Here is a 24,655-nt window from a genome sequence, read left to right as displayed (position 1 = left end):
TGTGGGAGAAATTGGCTGTCGTGGTGTACAAATGGTATTGTGCAGATGAAGACTATCAGAGTGAGTCTGACAGGTACTGTTGTCAAACTAAAATAAATTAATGGTCCAGAGCACAGTGTAATAAAAGGAACAAATACCTCAAAACCTTTCTGAATCTGCTACTTTATTGACTATCTTTGTGCATTCAACTGACCCCTTTTTAATTAAAAAAAAAAAAAAAATGTGTATTTGTTTTCATACAAAATATATTTGATTGTATTGATTTTTGTTTGTGATTTTTTTATTGTTTTTTATTCCTTTTCCGTAATTGATTAGTTGTCTCATTAATTGCATTACCAAGTCTAGTTGTTTTTTCTTGCTCTTTTTTGCCGCCTTTGTTGGTTTTGAGGTTAGTTTAAAGTATTGTCATTTACAAACCGGATTACGTTAAAGTTAGAAAATTGTGTAAAATGTAAGTAAAAACAAAATACCATATTGGCCCGAATATAAGACGATGTTTTTTGCATTGAAAAAAGATAAATAAAATAAATTTAAAAAAGTGGGGGTCGTTTTACATTCGGGTTCTAGACATTATACTCATTTTCACTTGTGCACAGCCACTTGTGGGTGGCGGGTCAGAGCTTGCTTTGACAAAGGAAGTGTAAGGCGCTCCTTCCCTCCGCTAGCCTATGGGAGGTCCTTGGGCAAGACTGAGTACCCATTTAGCCCCCCTTGTCAGGGTCACGATGAAGCCACGGGAAGCAGGTGGTGGATGAAGTTTGAAGGCAGCCAGAGAGTATCTCTGTGACTGGTTTTGGACTTCGTTGTGCTGAGCAGAGGATACCCTTAGGTACAATGGTCAGGACAGCCGCCCAGTATGGACACTGCTCGGACAGAAAGCAATTGCAACCTACTGTCTGTAAAATTGCAAAGAAAGCCATGGAAAGACATTCAATACTTAAACCGAAGAACAGCGTGAATGGGGTTCTCAATAAGAACACTTCGCTCGGTAGGGGTTGCCATGATGGACAGGTGGCACCAGATCGTCATCAAGATACTGCCCAAAACCAACCAAAGAAACAACCAATATATATAGGTACATGGAATGTGAGGAGTCTACACCAGAAAGGAAAGTTTGAAAATGTAAAGATGGAAATGAAAAGAGTAGGGATTGACATCTTGGGACTTGCAGAGGTCAGATGGAAGGGAGCAGGAGAGTTTACTTCAGACGGCTACAAACTACTCTGGAGGAGACCAACACCAGAGAGGTGTTGGAGTAATGCTCACACCCAATATGTCAAAATCTTTGAAAGGATACTGGCCAATATCAGACCGTATCATTGTGACCACTCTTAACAGCAAGCCTTTTGACATCAGCGTTATACAGGTATACGCACCAACAACTGACCATGATGACACAGAAGTTGAGTCATTCTACGAAGAGCTTGACAAAACATTGAAACAGCTGAAGACGTCAGATGTCAAGATTATAATGGGTGACTTCAATGCTAAAGTTGGAGCAAACAGAGTTGAAAACATCATTGGCCCACACGGACTCGGTCAAATGAATGATCGAGGGGAGCGATTGACTGAATGGTGCTCAGAAAACAATTTCACAGTGACAAACACATGGTTCAAGAATCATCCAAGAAGGAAATGGACATGGATGAGCCCAGGAGACAGACAACGCAATCAGATCGACTACATCCTGATCCAGTGTCGCTTCCGAAATGCAATCCAATCAGCCAAATCCATGCCCGGCGCGGACTGCGGAAGTGACCATGTTCCTATGGTAGCAAAAATGAAGGTGAAGCTCAAAGCTATCAAAAAGGCAAAAACATATCCGAGCTACAACTTCAAATTATTGAAAACAGACAACAACCTCAGAACCAAATTTGCAGTTGAGGTAGAAAACAAATATAATGCTCTTGAAGCAATCACAGAAGAGGAGAGAAAATGGGAAAATCTGAAAGAAAGCATAAAAAAGGCTGCTAAAGAAAATATCCCATCCAAGCCAAAGAAAGAGCACAAAAAATGGATGACAAACAAGATCTTGGACCGCATGGACTCCAGACGCAAAGCGAAAAATGACCCTACAACATACAAATCCATTGACAAGGAAATAAAGAAAATGTGCAATGATGCTAAAGAGGCTTGGTTAAATGAACAGTATAATGAAATAGAGAGAACATGCAGGACGGACAGCAAGTACATGCACAGCAAGATCAAGGACATTTCAGGCAAAAAGACAACATCCCAAAGCGGTTGCATAAAATCCAAAAATGGAAACATCCTGATGGAAAAAGTAGACATTCTCAACAGGTGGTCTGAGTATATTGAAGAATTGTTTGATGACGACAGAGAAGACCAACCAGAGAGTACCAAACCAATGGAATGACCGCCGATCCTGGATACGGAAGTCGAAGAAGCAATTAAAACGATGAACAAAGGAAAGGCTGTAGGGCCCGATCAAATTCCCATAGAGGTTTATGAAACCCTTGGAGAATGGGGAACACAGAAACTTACTTCACTGCTGAATGACATCTATGATACCGGGAACATACCTGCTGACATGCTTCGCTCCACATTTATCACACTCCCCAAAAAAACAGGAACAACTGATTGTGAAAGTCACAGAACGATAAGCCTCATGAGCCATACATTGAAACTCCTCCTGAAAATACTTCTGGTGAGGCTGAGAAATAAAATAAGACCAGAAATCTCAGAAGCACAATTTGGTTTTGTTGCTGATAAAGGAACAATAAATGCCATATTCACAATGACCATGATAATAGAAAGGTGTATAGAAATGCAAATTGATATCTACCTTTGCTTCATTGACTACTCCAAGGCCTTCGACAAAGTGAGGCATGTAGAACTTTTCCAAATTCTGAACAAACTGGATATTGATGGCAAGGACCTTAGAATATTGAGCAACCTCTACTGGAAACAGACAGCCACAGTGAGAATAGATGGCGTGCATAGTGAAGAAACTCCAATCAGGCGGGGAGTGAGACAGGGATGTGTCCTATCCCCAGACCTCTTCAATTTATACAGTGAAATGATTCTAAGGAACATCGAAGACATGAGAGGAATATGGCTGGGCGGACACAATATCAACAATCTAAGATACGCTGACGATATTGTTCTAATGGCACAGTCAGAACAGACCCTCCAAGAGATACTGATTCCAAATTCAGAATACTAAAGGCATATGTATGGTCGGTTCTCTTGTATGGATGCGAATGCTGGAAAATCGACAGCAGCATAAGGAAAAAACTAGAGGCAACAGAGATGTGGTTCCTCAGAAGAATTCTGAAGATATCATGGAAGGAAAAACGGACAAATCAGGAGGTCCTCGAAATGATGAATATGAAAAGATCACTCCTCAATACAGTACGAAAAAGACAGATGATATTCTTTGGGCACACCTACAGAACAAAGGGAATAGAACATTTCAGCGCAACAGCAAAGATTGAGGGAAAGAGAAGCAGAGGACGCAAACGACAAATGTATGTGGACAGCCTCAATGAATGGGCAACTCATAAAGAGCTAACAAACAACCAGTTCATGAAAGCTTCGGATGACAGAGAAGAATGGAGGGCCATGGCCGTCAATGCCTGTTCCAGGCAAGACACTTGATGAAACATACACAAAAACCTACCAAACTTTGCACACTCATCAGCTCTGTTGAGAAATTTGATATTTAGTGTGAATTCTACACCATTCACTTTATTAGTGTGAGGGCGAAGGCCTTCACACTTATGTTATTCTCTATCATTTACTTTATCGTGTGAAGGCAATGGCCTTCACACTTATACAAATAGTAATAATAATAATAATAATACTGATAATAACTAGAAAATGCAATTCCTGGAGAAATTGCGTGTGAAGGTGAAGAAGTTGAATAAATACTTGGGGAATGCTGCAGAATGATGTTTAAAGTCGGAAGCGGTGTGCGAGGAGGCAGAAGAGGGGCAAGCGCGGAGGCGTCCGGGCCAGGCCAACCCAACTCGCGCGGCCGTGCCTTCCATTCTTTTGGCGAATGTTCGATCGCCGGACAACAAAATGGATTACATTCGACTGCTGAGATCTACGAGCCGGACAGTGAGTAACTGATGTGTGCTCGTGTTCACTGAGACTTGGTTGACTGTCAACATTCCAGACTCTGCTGTGCATCTGGAGCAGCTTGCGTGCTATCGAGCAGACCAGGCCATTGTAAAGGGGGGAAAATCACGAGGAGGGGGAATCTGTGTCTACATCCGTGACGAATGGTGCAGAGAGTCTGTGGTTGTACGCAGGCACTGCTCGCTACTGGCGGAGTTTGTGATCATTAAGTGCCGTCCTTTTTACCTGCTAAGGGAATTTACTGCGATTCTGCTAGTCGCGGCATACATCCCGCCTTCCAACATTGAAAGCGACAGGATCACGGCTCCTAGTGAACTGTACCAGGCTGTCAGTGAACAACAGACGGCGCACCCTGACGGTTTCACCATCTTTGCTGGGGATTTTAATCATGCTAACCTAAAGTCTGTTTGTCCGAGGCTTCACCAGCATGTTAATTTTCCAACACATGGTGACGGCTTCCTGGACCTGGTCTACACTACACATAAAGGAGCTTTCAAAGCCACCCCCTTCCCCCATATTGGGCTTTCTGACCATATCACTGTTATGCTTATGCCCGCATACAGACAAAGAGTGAAAGCATCCAGGCCGGTTCGCAGGCGGGTAAGATCCCCCGGGATGAGCTGGACGAAGTGGCTGGGGAGAGGGAAGTCTGGGAGTCCCTCCTAAAGCTGCTGCCCCTGTGACCCGACCCCGGATAAGTGGAATAAGATGGATGGACGGATTATGAATTTTTAATTATTTTTTTTGTGGAGGGATTCCACGATGTACTGAAGCCGCAATGAATGAACCGCGATATAGCGAGGGATTACTGAATATCCCTATACACATATACCCACAAGTATAGATATCAAAGTCAAAGTCTAAGTCAGCTTTATTGTCAATTTCTCCACATGCCAAAGACACACAAAGAAACCGAAATTTCGTTCCCCGCTATCCCACGGTGACTAGACATGGCTCACAATAGACAATCAAGTAAACAATAGCGTGCTGAATAAATAATGAATAAATAACACAACAAATAAATAAATAAGAGGAGCAAAAAGGAGCAAGTGAGCGTACAGCAGACATTCCAGAAAATAGCGCAACAGTGCCGCACGCTACGCAGAAGGGGGTAGCGAGTTCAGGGTCCTAACAGCCTGGAGAAAGAAGCTTTTGGCGAGTCTGGTGGTGCGGGAGCGCAGGCTCCAGTACCTCTTTCCAGAGGGCAGAAGGTCAAACAAAGAGTGAGCTGGGTGACTCACATCACTCGCAATCGTGGTTGCCTTGCGGGCGAGATGGGAGGTGTAAATGTTCTTCTGGGAGGGGAGCGAAGCACCAATAATCTTACCAGCCGTATTCACTATGCGCTGCAGGGCCTTCAAGTTCTGTTCAGTGCAGCTACCACCCCAGACAACGATGCAACTGGTGAGGACGCTCTCAATGGTGCCATGGTAGAATGTAGACAGGACTGCCTGAGGAGCACATAAACGCCTGAGCTTCCGCAGGAAGTACAGGCGGCGCTGAGCTTTCTTTGCCAGTGACGCGGTGTTTGCGGACCAGGAGAGGTCCTCACTGATGTGCACCCCCAGGAACTTGGTGCAGCTCACCCTCTCCACCACAGCACCGTCGATCAGCGGCAGGTGTTTTGTGTGACCCTTCCGGAAGTCAACAACGATTTCCTTGGTCCTGTCTACGTTCAGCAGGAGGTTGTTGTCCCTGCACCACGTGGTCAGAAGGTCAACTTCCGACCTGTACCGAGTCTCGTCGCCCTTCGTGATGAGACCCACCAGAGTCGTGTCGTTAGCAAACTTCACTATGCGGTTGTCGCTGTAGGTCGCAGTGCAGTCATGTGTCAGCAGGGTGAAGAGCGATGGACTGAGCACGCAGCCCTGGGGGGGCCCCCGTGCTCAGCGTGATGCTGGCGGAGATTTTGTCGCCAACATGCACCACCTGAGGCCTCTGACAGAGGAAGTCCAGTAGCCAGTTGCAGAGGGAGGTACTGAGGCCCAGCTCGTCGAGTTTGCAGATGAGTTGCTGCGGCACAATGGTGGTCCACAAACAGCAATCTCACATATGAGTCCTTTCTCTCCAGGTGGGTGAGGGCCGAGTGGAGGGCAGAGCAGATGGCATCCTCAGAGGACCGTTTGGCACGGTACGCAAACTGGAAAGGGTCAATGGTGGGGGGGAGAACGGATTTGATGTGCTCCATGACAAGCCGCTGAAAGCACTTCATGATGATGGGCGTCAGTGCCACGGGGCGGTAGTCATTGAAGCAGGACGGTGCAGGTTTCTTCGGCACAGGGACGATGGTGGCAGCTTTGAAACACGAGGGGACAATGGCCTGCTGTAGGGAAACGTTAAAGATGTCCGTGAAGACACCCGACAGCTCCCCAGTGCAGTCCTTCAGTGCTCGACCCGGGATGTTGTCAGGGCCCGCCGCCTTACGGGTGTCAATAGCGGCAAGCGCCCTCCTCACTCCGTCGGCAGAGAGGCGCAGGGGCTGCTCGTGTGGGGGGGTAGTGGTCTTCAGCGGGCAAGTGCTGTTCTGGGCGTCGAAGCGAGCAAAGAAGCGGTTAAGCTCGTTCAGCAGACGGACGTCGCCCTCACAGCTCCTCGGCGCGGGCTTGTAGTCCGTGATGGTCTGAATGCCCTGCCAAAGGCTACGTGCGTCCTTGCCGTCCGTGAAGTGGGTGGAGACCTTGCACGAGAACGCCTTTTTCGCTTCTTTGATGCCCCGGGACAGGTCGGCCCTCGCTGTCCTCAAGCCAGCCTCATCCCCCGCTCTGAAAGCCCTGTCCCTGGCCCTCAGCAGTCTGAGGACAGCCCCTGTCAGCCACGGCTTCCAGTTCGCGCGAGTGACGCCGGATTTTGAGCAAGTCACATCATCGATGCACTTCGCGATGTAAGAGGAAACAATCAGTATACTCCTCTATGTCCGTCCGATCGTTGTAGGTGGCCACCTGCTTAAACATTCCCCAGTTACCGTAATTTCCGGTCTATAAGTCGCGTTTTTTGTCATAGTTTGGGTGGGGGGGGACTTATACTCAGGAGCGACTTATGTTTTTTTTTCACAAATTTTTACTTGATCATTAAGACATCACTTAAGAGTATAGTTGACCACTTCCCATGTTATTTTTAGTATAGTTGATCACTTAACATGCTTTTATATCTTTATCTTGAACATATTCAAAACATAAAAAATAGAGAAAACATCAAATAAAGCAATTAACACTCTAAAGCACCATATCCAAATCCACTGTCTGTTTGCTCCTCTTATATTTATTATTATGATTTATTATTATTTGTTTATTTATCATTTATTCAACACTCTTACTTATTCATTGTTTATGCCTTCTTGGGTTTTTTTGTGTTGCTTGTATGCATATGTGTACTATCTCACCGAGGGATAGTGGGAACGTAATTTCAATCTCTTTGTGTGTCTTGGTATATGGAAAAAAATCGACAATAAAGCAGACTTTGTCTTTGATAAAACAACCAAATAAACAAAACAAAAAACTACATCTGAAAAAATATATATTTTCAGATGAAACTGGATGAGGGCCCTTTAAATTTCACTGTTGGCCGTGACTCATCAACTGGGTCGGCTTAAGAAAAATGGCACCAAAAAGAAAGTCATATTCTGCAAGTTACAAACTTCAAGTTGTAAAATATGCAGCTGAAAACAGTAATCGAGCAGCAGAAAGAAAGTTTGGAGAACCGTGATGTACCAATGTATTACTATTTCAAGTGACGTCAGTGGCACCGCGCGGCACGACCCACGTAAGGACGACCGGCATCATTAGCGGTGATCATTTCTAAGTGACACAGAGGACAAAGAGTTGAAAGGAATTAAGGATTTGGAGTGACATAGAAGGTTTGAAAAACTATTATGGCTTTTACGCACGCCCGGTCCTACTCTACTGAGTCGGGGGCCGGTGCTCGGCCGAGCGGCTGTCCGCGAACGGTGCATGGGGCTCGGGCATGGCCATTACGCACGCCCGGTCCTCTGCCATGGAGCTCTCGTGTCTGGAAGAACACGCCGCCACACGCTTGGAAGTTTGTTTTGTGGAATAAAGAGCCGTTTACCAAACCCACGTCTATCCTTGTACTTTCTTAACGCTACAATATAGTTATATACTAGATCTGTGGAATAAAGACGAGGCTGACGTCAGGGCGCACGCGCGACGATGTTGACAAAGGACGAGGAATTTGATTGATGGATTTAATGGATTTAAAGTGCACGGATGGTTTGATAATATTATTGGCTTATATTATAGTTATTTGAAATACAGTATCTATCGTTATATGAGCCTGTGGAATATTTTGAAGTGCAAGCGCCCTCAGCCGCGCGCAGCCATTGTTGACAAAGAACGATCGATGGATTTAAAGAATTGAAGTGACACCGATGGTTTTATAAACATGTTATTCATGTAATAGTTGTCCTAAATCACTCTATATGTTACGTCAGGCCCGTTCTCAGCTCTTTGTTTGTGTTTGTCACGTTAGCATACCTATCGTTTAGCCTGTTGTTGCTATCGTTTAGCCTGTTGTTGCTCGTTCGTGACTGTTTTTGGTGTGGGATTTTGTCGAATAAATTGCCCCCAAAATGCGACTTATACTCCGGAGCGACTTATATATGTTTTTTTCACTTTTTGGGGCATTTTATGGCTGGTGCGACTTATACTCCGGAGCGACTTATAGTCCGGAAAATACGGTATTTGATATATTTTATTTCATATAGCAACTTGTATATGTTTTTATCATTACAGTTCAGTAGTTGGCTCGTTGAACTCTTCTTTTGTTACATCAAGAGCCGTTTACTAAACCCACGTCTTTCCTTGTACTTTGTTAACGCTATAATATAGTTATATACTAGATCTGTGGAATAACGACGAGGCTGACGTCAGGGCGCATGCGCGGCGTTGTTGACAAAGGACGAGGAATTTGATCGATGGATTTAATGATTTGGAGTGACACAGGTGGTTTGATATTATTGCTTATATAATAGTTATTTGATATATAATTTATATATCGTTATATGGGCCTGTCGAATATTTTGAAGTGCAACCGCCATCAGCGGCGCGCACCCGGTTGTTGACATAAAGGACAATCGATGGATTTAATGAATTGGAGTGACACAGATGGTTTTATAAACGTGTTATTAATGTAATAGTTGTCCTAAATCACTCTATATGTTACTTCCGGCCCGTTCTCAGCTCCTCATTTGTGTTTGTCACGCTAGCATACCTATCGTTTAGCCTGTTGTTGCTCGTTCATGTATTTTCTTGGTGTTTTATTTTGTCGAATAAATTTCCCCCCAAATGTGACTTATATTTTTTTTTGCACGTTATTGTGCATTTTATGGCTAATGCGACCTATCTTCCGGCGCGACTTTTACTCCGAAAAATACGGTAGTTCGAACAAACTGTGACCTGGGTGAGAAGGGTCTGTACGTACTTCCGTTGCCATTGGTCCATAAATACTTTTGTTTGTGCAAAGTATGTCCCCCCGCCGATTTGCACAAACGGTAGGATTCATTTGTCAATAAAAATAAATACTACCGGTTGTGCAATTCTCTAAAATTGTTTTGTGTGGCTTCCGCCACGCAGAGACGTAATATACAGGCGTAATATGTAGGTAGACCTGATGAATCAATCAGCGTACATTACGTTTTACGTAGACAAGGGTGGTAAACCAATCAGAGGACTTCACGTAACACAGAGTATGTATCTCCTCCGTCATTGATAAATAAATACTACCGTTTGTGCAAAAAAAAAAAAAAAGAACAGTATTGTGACCCGCTAAAATGGCAGAGACAAAGAGACATGCTTATGAGGCACAATTAGAGCTTTCTGGAAAGCCGGGATCATTGCAGAAGATCAACGTGACAACGACGAGACAATGAACTTAGCATGTTTAATGGTGAACTTGCCCAACTGTTTAATTTGTATACAGAAGTTGAGGATTTTGATGGATTTGCGCATGAATATCAATTAACAATGTGAGTACAATACAGTACATGATTAAAAAGTAGAATAAAGGACAACAAAACTTTCTATCGTTCCATGCAAATCACTATGGCCCAGCTGCTTTGTCATCAGGGAAATGCCGCCCTCAGACCCTTGCATTGGAGTTTTGAGTGAACTTGTCACGCATGTGAATAGAAAATAAGTAGTAATAATTAGCATTGTCAAAGTCCGGTGCCACTTTTATGTCTTTTTCAACTTTATTTAGCATTTTATGGCTGGTGCAACTCATACTCCAGAGCTACTCATAGTCCGAAAAATATGGTAAATATAATAAGGGAAGAGAAATAAATGTTTTAACTTCACGGCTTTTGCCTATCATGGGTTGTTTTCGGAACGTAACTGTTTCAGTAATTGTATATAAGCTGTGCCATATTTACTCAAAATTATTGTGTGTTGTGCTAGATAGCTTAGCAAGAACAGAAACTTGGTAAAAAATCTAGTTGCATTGTTCCACAGGAAAGCAGCACTCAGCAGCTTCTAGATATCTCACTAACCACGTTCGAGGATGTGTCAACTGTAGTGGTGTCAGCCAGCTGAAGAGGAACAACAATTCCATTTATTGGAATGATAGCTGAACAACATGGCGACACAACTCCTATCGGTTTGAACAACAATCCATTTATCGGAATGTTGGCTGAACAATGTGGCAACATTGCTCTTATCTGTTTGAACAACACCCCATTTATTGCTATGTTAGCTCAACAGCGTTGCTACAGTTTCATAATTCCCTCCCTTTAGTGTTGCAACGCCTATGTAACCAGGGCATCCTAAACAGAAAAAAAGGAGGCAAAACAGAGTGCTCCAGAACTGATCGAGATTGTAACTGAGCGCTCTCTGTCGCTCTCCTCGGGATTAAAGCAATTACTGGTAGTTTTCTCTTCTCTGTTTTCAGTGTTTGATAAGTATCTGACAGTAACCCCAGCAAAAAATGAGGGATTACTGTATATGCTTCTCTTCTGAGCACATTATTTTCCTTTATTTAATTAGGAAAATCACATAACTTGCAGATGTGTGGTTAAGCTCTGAGTCAGTAAAGTTAGTCTGATTTCAAACTTTATGGTGCCGCAGCACAGTACAGGTCTTTTTTGACATCCAATAATGGTAGCTGTTCAAGAAGGGTATCATTAGTTTTGAAAGCACTTCTAAGTGCAAAAAGAGAAGAAGTTAGCACTTAATGCTACGTTTGACTAGCTAGTAACAAAAGCCTCGTCAATCATCCAAGATTCAACTTTATCAACTTCAACCAGTTCTTCTTCTTCTCGTCACGGGGAAATTGATTAAAAAAAAATAGATCTTTGTTGAGGTCATTTTGTGCAACATGGGACACAGCATTGCACCATTTTTTTGCGTAGCGGGATAGCTAATACGTAGCATAAAAAGCGGGAAGTGAGTTGATGACGTAGGCACTAGCCATCCCCAAAGAGGCTAGTGCGACTTATACTCTGGTGCAACTTATAGACTAGTTTGTGCATTTTCTGGTTTGTAAATTTGAAATTAGTCCTATTTTTAAATAAAGGGATGGGAATTCAATTATTTTTATCTGTTAATACAATAGTCAACTGATTAATATATTTTTAAATGCAGCCCTAGAGTATACGTTTGGTTCTATTCTTAGTTTTTTTTTTTTTTTTTATATGTATATATTTTAAATACCAACAGGGAGCTGTTAACATTTCTCAAAATTTTTATTTTCACACATTTATTTCTTATAGGTGATACATTTACAATCTGCTCTGGATGAGTCACAGCTGATTCAGAAACAGCTGAAAGAAAAGCTTGACTTACAAACCAAGGTGCTGAATAATAAGATGGATGAGATACGGGTTCTGAATGAAGACACTCAGAGTTCATGTACATCAGAGTTCTTGGATCTGCGGAAAAATGTTCTGGAGTTAGAGGATATAAAGGTGAAGGAGACATTTATGAGCACTTTTGTTGCACACAAAATATGGATGTATCGTGTTGTGTGGTAGGGCTTTATTCGTTTTTATCTTGCAGTTGGAGTTGGAACTGGCACTAAAGGAATCAAAGTACAAAGAGCATCACCTAGAATTGACCAATAGGGGCCTACAGCACAACCTCAAGCAAACCACAGAGGAGAAAAACAATGACGCTGCCACCTGGTATGCAGCATTGGAGGTAAATATTCAGTTGTACTGTGTTAATTTGATTTTGATTTTTTATGTCCCACATGTGGAAATTCCATTATGCAGCAGCCAAGAGGTGTTAGAAAAGAATGGACCTGATATAAGTGGCTGAAACTTATCTGCCGCTGGAAGTAAAATAAAAAATATTAATTTACAAAAATATCACATGAAATAACAATGACAGAAAATATCACAAAGGATTGGCAATAAAACAAACACAATCCCTATCTCTCCAAAAATGAATCTTTTACAGATAAGTCTGTGTATGATGCACTGCCTGGGGGTATCATTCGTACGTCTAAAATTGAAAATCAACTCCTTAATTGTGGATTCATTACAAACTCTTGATATATACAGTATTTTCTGCACTATAAGGTGCACTGGATTATAAGGTGCACCTTCATTGAATTTTTTATTTTAGAATTTTTTTTCATGTATGGGGCGCACCAGATTAAAAGGCACATAGAATAGAACAGGGGTGGGCAATTCCGGTCCTCGACGGCCGGTGTCCTGCATGTTTTCTATGTCACCCTGTTGCAACACACCTGATTCAAATGGTCAGATAATTAGCAAGGTCTGCAGAAGCTGGATAACAATCCTGATCATTTCAATCAGGTGTGTTGCAGCAGGGAGACCTATAAAACATGCAGTACACCGGCCCTCGAGGACCGGAATTGCCCACCCCTGGAATAGAAGTATCAAACTGGGGTTGACTAGAGTTGCGCTATGCATCCACTAGATGGAATTGTGCTAAAGGAAATCTCAACCCAGTCAGTGAGGTAAAAAAAAAAAATCCAACTCCCATTCCATATGAAAGTGATACAGTTTGGCTTCCTACTTGGTCCAGCCACCCCACTCATTTTTGATGGTCATAAACTTTCTTTAGTTTAAAAGAAAAAGGCGGGTGCGTATCTTTATGCGTAATGCGTTGACTAGCTTGTTAGCTTTGGTGCCGGGTTTGTGTCTGCACAGCCAAACCTGCCACGGTGAGGGGGTGTGGTCACTATTGCGCATATGCGGTTCACTATGATTGCCTCCCGACAGGTTTACCTGCATGTCAATCAAGCGATGGGATGGATTCTAGCCTATAGAAGAAATGTATTTTTTTATCAAATGTCATGCGATCGACTAGTAGTAGATTACTTCTGTGACACTCCTGACCACGGTTGCCGTATTTCTGAAAGTGATGCGATCTTGTAATTTACTAGTCGCACTGAAACGTAATGAAACATTTTGGCCTAGCGCTGTGAACAACTAGTATGAATCAACAAATTCATCAATTGATCCATATTTAAGGCGCTCTACATTACAAGGTGCACTGGGTTTTTTTTGTAGTAAATTTTACGTTTTTAAGTGCGCCTTATATTGTGGAAAATACCGTAAATATTAATTTGGGGGTTAAGGAGAATGTGTGGAGACTCAGAGGGAACCGTACAGAGGAGTTACTCGTAAGATTTTTTCAACGGCATGAGTGGTTTGCCCGTAAATTTCACAAAGGGCCATTAAGATGGATAATCCATGACATAGCTGTATATGGACATTAAATGTTCCTCTGAAATTCTGTTTATCTGGTGTTTAGCACAAAAAGTATTGAAACCTTTTGTATACTGTCGTGTACTGCTGTTGTGTTTTTCTGAACATTAAACAGAATGTTCAGAATAAGATTGTGGTGTATCTTTTTCAAGTAAATTACACAGAGAAGACGATGGGTGGAAAAATGTGGATTTCATGTTGAGTTCAGCTAGGATGAAGTGAGTTTCTAGCTTCTGCTCCTCCTATAGTGCGGAAAATAAGAATCACAATCTGCTTTATTGACCAAGTTTGCGCATGTCAAACAGGGAATTTGACTCCGGTTGACTTCAGCCTCTGTACAACATTTTAGTGACTGACAACATTCAGGTAACTAATAACATTTAGGTGACGAGAGCAGGATCTTATTGCACAGTGATGACTCTGAGTCTCTATGAGTGGTGAGAGTTCATCAGAGCGACAGCCTCGGGTAAGAAGCTGTTTCTGTGAAGCTGTGTTACGCGGCGGTAACACAGCAACAACACAGCAGCAACACGGTAGCACAGCACTAACACGGCTGGTTAAAAAAAACATACCAGTAAAAGTAAAAAAAGGAGCTGTCTTCATCTTCCTCCTGTGCACTGAAACTATCGAAGTCTTCCTCCTTAGTGTCCGATTGGAATAGCGTTAGATATCCTTCGCCTCACACTTTCTCAGTCTCTCTTTCGTCGTCGCTTTCATGCATTTCTTCGAGTGTGAAGAAGGTCTGTTCATGATAATCTTATTCATGCACGAAGCGCTAAATTACATTAAACTAGCGAGCGACACGTATAGCTTAAAAGCGGCATCATATGCATTTCTTTTGTCCCCCATAATGACGGTTTGTGTATAAAAGCTTCCTGTCTTTGTGTGAGCGCGGGTGTGTGCGTGATGCGCGAGACAATCAAAACACAAACTAGCACGTCTTCTTCGGCGCATTATCTCTTCTTCGTCTGTCTCGCTCTTGCTTCCTGCTAGAGCGCCCCCTCACCAGGGGGAGGCCGTAAAAATCCATAAGTACGCTCCAGAGTAGACACAAGATAATGTCATCCACATCGACTGCCTTTGGCTTAAAAGCGGCATCATATGCATTTCTTTTGTCCCCCATGATGACGGTTTGTGTATAAAGGCTTCCTTTCAGTAATGTCCGTCTTGATCGCATTCTGCGTGATGCGTGAAATGTAAACACAAACTAGCGCGTCTTCTTCGGCGCATTATCTCTTCTTCGCATGTCTCGCTCTTACTTCCTGCTAGAGCGCCCCCTGGAGGCCGGAGGCCGTACAAATCCATAAGTACGCCGCGCCGCCGTTTAAGGTTCAAAGTAACCTTCTGAATAAAATGCATTAAAAGTTCACATTCATTACAACTTTTTTTGGTGAGCAAAATGTCAGAAGAATTTAATTTAAATGCTGATTGATTGGGTTTTAATACAATGCAGATGGTACAAACAGCGCCACTGCTTTGTGTAATCTCTGAGTGACATGGCAGAGTAAGAGAAAGGGTTTAGAGCACAGGTGTCAAACTCAAGGCCCGGGGGCCAGATACGGCCCGCCACAGCATTCTATGTGGCCCGCGAAGACAAATTGTGCATCAAATTCGTGTGTCATTACTAGAATTGCAAATTGTCTTAACTTTTAATATCTTTTTTTAAAATATTTGACCAGTTTTTACTCGTCTGATTTGAAAGAGTTATTTGTCAGTTTGTTTTGTAGCTTTTACTGTATATAATAGTGTTAAGAGTAAAAGTGATCAAGTCATCACCAAAATCACGAAAAAAATCTTGTATAAGCCGCACCTGACTATAAGCCGCAGAGTCCAAAATTTTGGAAAAAAGTCGCGGCTTATAGTCCGGAAATTACGGTAATCATTAAATTTGTATAGAGCTTTTCAAAGACCCAAAGACGCTTACAGGGAAGGCCAGCACCAGTGATGTGCGGTGAGGTTCTGACGTCACCCCCCCCCCCCACCCCGGTAAAATTTGTTGGGCACCTAACCGTGTCACAAGTAGCGTGGCTTATTCGTTATTTAATTTGAACTATTTTAATTAAAATCTCATATCAGCAGTCTTCACACATAAAAACACTCAATTAAGCACATGGAATCAAAAACTTGTTTTAGACTGTGCGTACCACTCCGTTCCGAAGTCCTGTTGTCCGAATCAAACCTTATAAATTCCGGAGTTGGTCTTCCTTTACTGATGACCTCCTGCTTCGACCGAAAATCCTTAGTTGAAAATCGTTTGGATATGTAATCCTCCATTGTAAAACGAAATGTAAAAACGGAAAAATCGTTTGGATATGTAATCCTCCATTGTAAAACGAAATGTAAAACGAAAGAAAAAAAAAAAACTGAGTTGGGCTGCTGTGCAGGAGAAGGCTCTGTCACCAAAGGATTTTATTTAGATGGTAGACGTGAGGTGGTGGAGGATCGGAGGGGACGGTTGGGGCGGTAGGGGATAAGGAAGTCGGATAGGTAGGGGGGAGCCAGGTGGTAAAGGGCTTTGAAGGTGAGGAGGAGTATCTTGAAGATGATACGCTGCTTGATGGGGAGCCAGTGAAGAGAGTGGAGAATGGTAGTGATGCGTTTGCAGGACCGGGTGTGGGTAAGGAGGCAGGCAGCAGAGTTGAGGACTAGTTGAAGTCCATGGAGTGAGTGAGCAGTGATGCCGGTGAGAAGGGAGTTGCAGTAGTCAAGCCGGGATGAGATGAAAGCATGCATGAGGGATTCAGCGGCAGGGAGAGAGAGGCAGTGTCGGATTTTGGCGATGCAGCGGAGGTGGAAGTAGAAGGTCTTGACAACTGAGCTAACATGAGCATGGTAGGACAGTGTAGGGTCGAAGATAACGCCGGGGTTGCATGCCAGAGGGGAGGGAGTGATGGTTGAGGTCAATGGTGAGTGAGATGGGTCCTGTTTTATTGAGGGAGGATTTAGTGCCTATGAGAAGGAGCTCTGTTTTGTCACTGTTGAGTTTGAGAAAGTTGTGGGTCAGCCATGTTTTTATTGTAGAGATGCAGGTTTCAAGGTGGGTGAGGGGATGGTTTCGGGTGGGTGCGGTGCGTATGTAGAGCTGGGTGTCATCAGTGTAACAGTGGAAGTCCAGATTGAGTTTGCGGATGACATAACCAAGGGGGAAGAGGTAGCAGATGAATAGGAGGGGGATATGAGCTGGCAAAGTGTGAGTGGGTTTACTTTCTTGATGTTGCCGTAGGAGATGGTGCGTTTTGTGGGATTATGAGGCGAGGGTAGAGGGCTGGAGAAGAGGATGCAGAGATGATCTGACAGTGGGAAGGCGTGAGGACGGGAGTTGGATACGAGTGGCAATGAGGAGCAAACTATATCTAGGGTGTGGCCTTTGGTGTGGGTGGGGAAGTTGATATGCTGGGTAAGATGGAAGCAGTCCAGAAAAGAGATGAAGTCGGACGTCAGTGGGGCAGTTGGCTGGTCGATGTGGATGTTGAAGTCACCGGGGAGTAGGAGTCAGGAGGAGACTGAGGATACGATGGTGAGGAGTTCAGAGTGTTCAGAACGGAGACGGATGTGACTTTGGGGGACAGTAGATGAGAACAGCAGTAGTAGAATTGTGGAGGGAAAAAGCGAGATATTCAAAGGATTAAATAGATGGGAGGTTGAGGTTCAGTTCAGTGATGAGTAGGGACTGCTTATGGAGGACAGCAATGCCACCCCTTCGCGCAGAGAGGTGGGGTTTGGTGATTTAGCTGTAGTTGGATGGAGTGGCTTGGTTGAGAGCAAAGAAATCCAGGGGCTGTTGCCATGTTTTACAGAGAAGGAGCAGATCCAAGTTATTGTCCAGTAGCAATTAAAAAATAACAGGTGATTTGTTGGAGAGGGAGCAACAGTTCAGCAGTGCAAAGGAGATGGATCAAGGAGCAGTGGGGGAGGGGGAGCGGAGGTTGTTGAGGTTGGCAGTACGGGAGGTGGGGGTTACGGGGGGGCGAGAGGTAGTCCAGCAAGAGAGAATGGGTGAGCTGTCAGGGAAATATCGGTTCAAAGATAGTCCAAAGCTACAGTGGATGTAGCGGCGACGGCGAAGGATCCCAGCCTTGCTGGCAGCTGAAGCAGCAGCAGCAGGGAGACTGTGGTTATTGTTGAGGCGATGAAGATCAGCAGCAGTGTAGATGAATGAGCGAGACATTGGTTGAATAGGAGCCCGGAGTAGCAGAAGTGATAGTCCATGGAAGAGATGAGACATGACAGCAGCTGAGAATAATCCAGATAGCAGTGGCTATCTTACTAGCAGTGGCTAATAGCTGGTTAGCTATATCATCCACCTTTCTTGTTTCCTCTCTTTTGTTGCTCTGATGTTTCCTCTGAGCTCCTGTCACGTTGCTTCCTCCATGTTGACATGTGAAGTGTCATAAGTAGAATTTGGTGGCCGGTGGCCCTCCAAGAGAGGGGTGTGGGTACCTCACAAAAACAAAGACGAGGCAACCTAAAAAAGTCATTCTAGGGATTTAAGATACAGCAGGCCTCTATTTCCATTTCCTGTCTGGAAGCAGCAGTGGACCGGGTGGTGATGTTGGTGCAGTGAGTGCACCTGTTTATCATAAGTTCTCGGACTATCTTATCACCTAAACGGCCACTTCAAAAAGATTTTCAGCCGCGGGATCACATTTCACAAGAACAAATTTACACTCGGGAGGAGATAGAATCTTAATCATCAATGTCAGACATGGGAAACAAACCCGACAGGTTTACCACAGTAGTAGTAGAAGTCATTGCTAGAGTGACAATCGTCGTCAGTCAAAAAGTCGTCCCTCTGGAGCAACGGAAAAAGTCTCAGCTGCTGGAGAGATGGCAGTTGTAATTAACCTGTTAATTAGGGATCGGAGACATGGAATGCAACAACATCCACACAAGGCTAAAACAGCAGCAAAAACGGCAATGGAGACCAGGACCGAGGAAACCAGAGTGCGGTACTTTCCGAACACATTCAACCAGTTGTTCCAAATCTCTGTGTTGACCCCACTGTGTTCCTTCATCTTCCCATTCAAGGTCCTCAGGCCCTCAAGAGCCTGGGATAGGCTTCCATCAGCTGCAGTATTATTTGGAATAAATGTGCAGCATTGCTCACCAAACATGGCGCAGGCACCGCCCTCTTTTGAGAGTAGCATGTCAAGGGCCATCCGGTTCTGGAAAGCCATGAGGGAAGTAGCGGCCAGTTGGGAGTGGACCGCTTTAAAACCCGCCTCGGTCCAATTTCCAAGCCTCTGCACGTTGTAATGGATGTAGTTGATCCTGTCGACATTTTTGTTAAGAGTACACCACCAACACAGGATGGAGTGAAAACCAGCTGCTACCTGGTTCACCAGCTTATACTCATCCGGTACTCCTCTCGGAACACCAATGGCGTCAATGTAAGTTGGATCTGCTGAGCCCAGCCAATCGGTGCTTCGCTTCGTTCTGAACCAGAATTTGGGCACTATGGACTTAACAAAAAGTCCCAGATCATAAAGAGTCATGGGAATCAATTGAACAGGAAGCAAAAGGGTTACCAAAGTGCAAACACCAGAGCTATTTAAAGGCAACCTATCATAAAGTTTGTTACTGTTACACCAAAACCAAATGTCACTACGAGCAATGGGCAAAAAAGGGGCAGTGACATTTGTCAAAGAAACACACCACGGCGTGGCTAGAGCACCTCGCTTCACACCGGTACCAGGTAATTTAATGCACGTGAAATTACCGTAATTTACGGTGTATAAGCCGCGACTTTTTTCCAAAATTTTGGACCCTGCGGCTTATAGTCAGGTGCGGCTTATATAAGATTTTTTTCGTGATTTTTGTGATGACTTGATCACTTTTACTCTTAACACTATTATATACAGTAAAAGCTACAAAACGAACTGACAAATAACTCGTTTTCAAATCAGACCAGTAAAAACTGGTCAAATATTTATATTTAGTCTCCCGATACCACTTTGGGGTCATCTTGCGGAGAGATGGGTTCGTCATCAGTGTTACTGGTTTGGTTCTTTAGATGTTCTAGCATGTTCTTCATGTAATCGGACAAATTTTAATCATCCTTAGTTTCCCACCTGGTTTTAAAGTTAAAACATCGTAATCCATATTGTCGCCCAAACAGTTTTTCATACGGGTTTAAACCCACAGTACTTGTAATATTCACGTACAGTTTGTCCAGGTCAAAATATTTTGTCCATGCACTTCTTCACATCAGTACACCAACCTTCATTGATGAAGAAGCATAACCCACCTCTCTGTTTTTCCCGTGAGCTCCGTCCTGCGATCCGCACGTATGAGCCGAAATCTGTACGGCGTGATCAGGGATGTGTTCGGTGACGCACAGGGCGGCGGATCTGCTAACGTCTGGGCTCTATGAGATGAGAAACAGCAGTTCGTCCATCTTGTTCGCCGTGGAGCGGCCATTCGTCAGATGAATTGATAGTAGGGGAGCACGGAAGCCTCTCTGCCTCAACTTCACGAGGGCTCTGGCACGCTTGCCACGCCGCCGTCTCCGGCAGAATTTGTAGAGCACCGCCGCTCTGGCTAGAATCTCCGTCAAACTGCCCGGGTCCGTGAAAACTGGAGAGAAAGTGCCAGTAGAAGACTGTCGGATGTTTAACAGTATACACATTTGAGACATGTTATTGCATGGTTTGTGCTCAAATTTATGATTTTGAATTGTTCATAGGTTTCATGGAATGGTATTTTACATATTTTTCTTATGTCAAAGCCGAGGACTATATATATGTAATTTCTTTGCCTCTTTTCTTTAATACAGAAATCTCGTGAGGTGAACCGTGAACTCCAGGTACATGTGGAAAGAGTTCTACAACAAGCCCAGGATCCAAACAGCAAGGGCAATTCTCTTTTTGCTGAGGTAAATGTCAAATGGCCAACATTTCTGAGCATTTTTTCTATATTTTCACAAAATCAAGATTTTTTAATATTTGTGAGCGCATGTTTGATGATTCAGGATTTAGAATTCAGGTCTGTTCATCGCACTCCTATGTGTGTGCGTGCGTAGTGTAGAAGTACGCATGCGTTGGTGTGTGTGTGTGTGTGTGTGTGTGTGTGTGTGTGTGTGTGTGTGTGTGTGTATATACACAAACATACAGTGGTTGACCACCTCAGGAGTCAACATATTCGGTTTTTGAGCCAAAATGTTGGGAAAAATCTTTGTCTCTGTTCTGGGACAAAGCTTCAGAAACCAGCGTTTGTTGGTGTTTTTCTTTAGCAGGTTGTCAACCTTTGACGCCCGACTGCAATCGTGCGCGGCTTGTTTCCACAAATCTTCCTTCACGAGAACACAACGGTTCATGCTGAGAGTTGCTCTACTGTATTGTCATTGTTTTTTTGTAATTTTATGTACACAACGACTTTGCTACTTGATGTTCCTTTTGGAACAGATTAGCGATGAGATCTAGGTTTCTACTGTACGTGTTTGTGTGTGTGTGTGCGTGCGTGCGTGCGTGTGTGTTTGGAGTTTGTTTAAAGTTTGTATGTACAATGCTGGTTTGTGTGTCTCGGTGGTAGAGTGGCCTTCTCCCAACCCATAGATTACGGGTCCGTTCCGTGGCCATTGTGACCATGTCGAAGTGCCCGTGAACCCCAAGATGCTCCTAATGGAATGTCATCAGTAGGTAAATGAGGAAGCTGTGTGATGTGCTTTGAGTACGAAAGGTAGAAAAGTGCTAGACAAGTACGTTCACCACCTGGGCTACAGCTAACCCATCTTTCTCTGTTAAAAGCACTCTAAAATTCAAACGGAGAAACTGACCAGAAGAAATCCAGCTACGTTGATGTAGAAATTGCACTTTCATCTGCAATGTCTTTTGGTGTAATTTGCCTATATCATAAACCATCAGCTAAATTGTATTTTCATAGAAACCTAAACTTCCTATTTAAATAGGTAAATTATAATTATTGCAGTTTCTTCAAGTCAAATTCATTTATATAGGCATTAATCACAAAAATGTCTCAAAGGGCTTCACATGCCTAAAGTTGATAGTTATTCTCAACATCCCCTGCTCATAACCCACAGGGTAATTGAAAAGGGACTGCAGATTGGGGCTCGCCCTTCCAGAATGACCAGGCTACAATGGAAGCAGAGTATGAAACAATATGAAACAATACAAAATAAGGTAATATACTGTAGATGTCAATAATCAAATGAAGAGCTGCAGGAAGACACCCTCAGTCATCACGGTAGCGCCCCCGGGGAGGTAGTCCATCTCAAATATCGTACCGGTCAGCTGATGCAAAACTTCTTTCAGTTTGGGCAGACTTTGCCCCCAAGATGTAGAGAAGAGGGCAGGAGCGAGAGCACAAACTGTAGCCATATCAGCCAGTGTAGTTCAATTAAAGGCAAGGGCGTAGAAATGCGACTTTAATCGTGTCTTGAATGCTTATACCAAGGTAGCAGCACTGATATCTGTGGATAGTGGATTCCAAAGCTCTGAAGCCTTCTGGTGGAGGATTTTGGGAGTGATGGTGTTGAACGCCAAGCTGAAGTCCACAAACAGGATCCTGGCGTATGTCCCTCGGGTGTCTAGGTGGTGCAGGATGTAGTGCAGTCACATGTTGCCCGGTAGGCAAACTGCAAGGGGTCGAGCAGGGGGGCCGTGATGTACTTCACGCGGCTCAACACTAGCCTCTCAAAGGATTTCATGACCACAGATGTCAAGGCGACAGGTCTATAAACATTCAAACCTGTGATGGCGGGCTTCTTGGCCACCGGTACGATGGTGGAGCTTTTGAAGCACGAGGGCACCTCACACAGCTCCAGGGAACGGTTGAAGATTCGTGCAAAGGTGGGTGCCAGTTGTTCAGCACAGACTTTCAGGCAGGATGGGTACACGCCGTCTGGGCCTGGTACCTCCCTGACCTTTTGTCTCCGGAACATCTGACACACCACCTCCTCGTGGATCTGAATTGTGGACGTGGTTTCTGAAGGTGTGTATGTTGATTGTGATGCAGAAGGTCCTGTTGTGTGGGTGGACTGTTCAAAACTGCAGTAAAACCCGTTTAGCTGGTTTGCAAGCCTAAGGTTCTCCACAGGACGGGGTTTCTTGAATCCCGTGATGCTCTGCAGGCCTTTCCACACTGTTGAGAGATCAGGATTGGCAGATTAATGTCTCTCCAGACTCTCCCGATAGCACCTCTTGGCTTTCCTGATTTCTCGGTTCTGTGTGTTCTTGGCCTGCCTGTACAGGTCCTGGTCCCCACTCCTGTTGGCCTCCTCCTTGGCTTTGCCCAGCATCCTGAGGTTTGGTGTAAACCACGGTTTGTTGTTGTTGTACGTTTAGAAGGTCTTAGTCTGCACACACAAGTCCGCACAAAAGCTGATGTATGATGTCACAGTATCAGTGAGTTCATGCAGGTCGGAAGTTGCAGCTTCAAAACATCCCAAAGCAGGCTTGGAGGTCCTGCTTTGACTCAACTGCCCATTTCCTCACAGTCCTCACCACAGGCTTAGAAGTTTTTAATTTCTACCCTGGTTGGGATCAGATGAACTAGACAGTGGACCCTCTAGTGGGACACGTTATGTGCTGTCTGTATTTGGGGAGTTCGTGTGTGAAGTTCGCGCTGTTATAATCACCCAAAACAATGATCAGTGAGTTTGGTTGTTTTCTCTCCATGTCTGTTACCTGGTCAGCCAGCAGCTGCGTGGCTTTGATTGCATGAACGTGTGGTGGAATGTAAACAGCTGCCATTACGATCGAGAAGAACTCTCGTGGTGAATAAAACGGCCAGCAGTTTCTAGGAGAGGGCTACAAGACTCTTTCAACACTGTGCCATCAGTACACCAACCTTCATTAATATAGAAACATAGACCACCTCCCTTTGTTTTCCCGTGAGCTCCGTGTTTCGATCAGCTCGTAGTAGCCTAATCCAAGCAGCTTCACGGCATGGTCGGGGACGAGTTTGGTGAGCCACGATTCGGTGAAGCATAGCACGACGGATCTGCTAACGTGCGGGTTCCTTGGGATGAGAAGCAGCAGTTCATCCATCTTTTTCGCCAAGGAGCGGACATTCGCCAGATGTATTGATGGTAGGGGAGGGCGGAACCCTCTCTGCCTCAACTTTACGAGGGCTCTGGCGCGCTTGCCTCGCTGCCGTCTCTGGCAGAACTTTAGAGTGCCTCCTCTCTGGCTAGAATCTCTGTCAAACATCCTGTATTAGTGAAAGCCGGAGAGAAAGTACCAGAAGACTGTCCAATGTTTAACAGTTCTTCTCTGCTAAAAGTGATCCGAGATGGGCAGCAGAAGACGCAAAAAACACATAAAATAACACAAAGTAGCAGAGAGCGAGTCACCGAGGCGGCCATCCGCGGCGCCACTTTAGAAGGAAAAAACTGATGTCAAATTTGGCGTAAACTTCAAAATTTAACATTTGGAATTTTTGGTAAGTTTTAGAATAGGTAGATGAACGGTGTAAAGTTGGAATGTGTTGAATCGGTTGAAAAATGTAGAAATTAGAAGTGAAAAATTTAATTCTGCGCGAATTTTAAAGATGAAGACGTGAAAATTTTGAATTTGGCAATTTGGTAATGTCGAAAATCTTCCTCAATTTGAATTAAATGTGCTGAATGACGAACAACGTAAATGTGAAATGTTGAATGTGCCATTAAGAATGAACAGGGAAAAATTGCCGTAAATTTGCCGTAAATTTGCGAATTTTGCGAGAACGGGAAATCACGTGAATATTTGGAATACGTCAAAAGTGGATTCGAGTGACTCGGAGGAATTATGTGGAAGAAGTAGCATGTCAAAAAAGTGAGGAGAATAAAATAGCGGAATTATATATGGGAATTCGCTCAACCAGTCCACATGTGTTTTGTGGACTTGGAGAAGGCGTTCGACC

General features: G+C 44.0%; 1 protein-coding gene across 5 annotated transcripts in view; it reads left to right on the top strand.

The window, feature by feature from the left end:
• Nucleotides 1-24,655, top strand: part of spdl1 (spindle apparatus coiled-coil protein 1) — a 192,484-nt gene that overhangs the window by 32,604 nt on the left and 135,225 nt on the right. For all 5 annotated transcript variants that reach the window (XM_088390585.1, XM_088390601.1, XM_088390568.1 and 2 more), the window contains 3 exons: nucleotides 11,828-12,022; nucleotides 12,114-12,254; nucleotides 20,571-20,669. In XM_088390585.1, the coding sequence (XP_088246711.1) occupies nucleotides 11,828-12,022; nucleotides 12,114-12,254; nucleotides 20,571-20,669 (435 nt within the window). The remainder of the gene's footprint in view (nucleotides 1-11,827; nucleotides 12,023-12,113; nucleotides 12,255-20,570; nucleotides 20,670-24,655) is intronic.

The sequence above is a fragment of the Syngnathus floridae genome, chromosome 1 (genome assembly GCF_059516105.1).
Source record: "Syngnathus floridae isolate MCC-2025c chromosome 1, RoL_Sflo_1.0, whole genome shotgun sequence".
In the NCBI taxonomy this organism is placed as follows: Eukaryota; Metazoa; Chordata; class Actinopteri; order Syngnathiformes; family Syngnathidae; genus Syngnathus; species Syngnathus floridae.
This window is presented reverse-complemented; position numbering and strand designations above follow the sequence as displayed.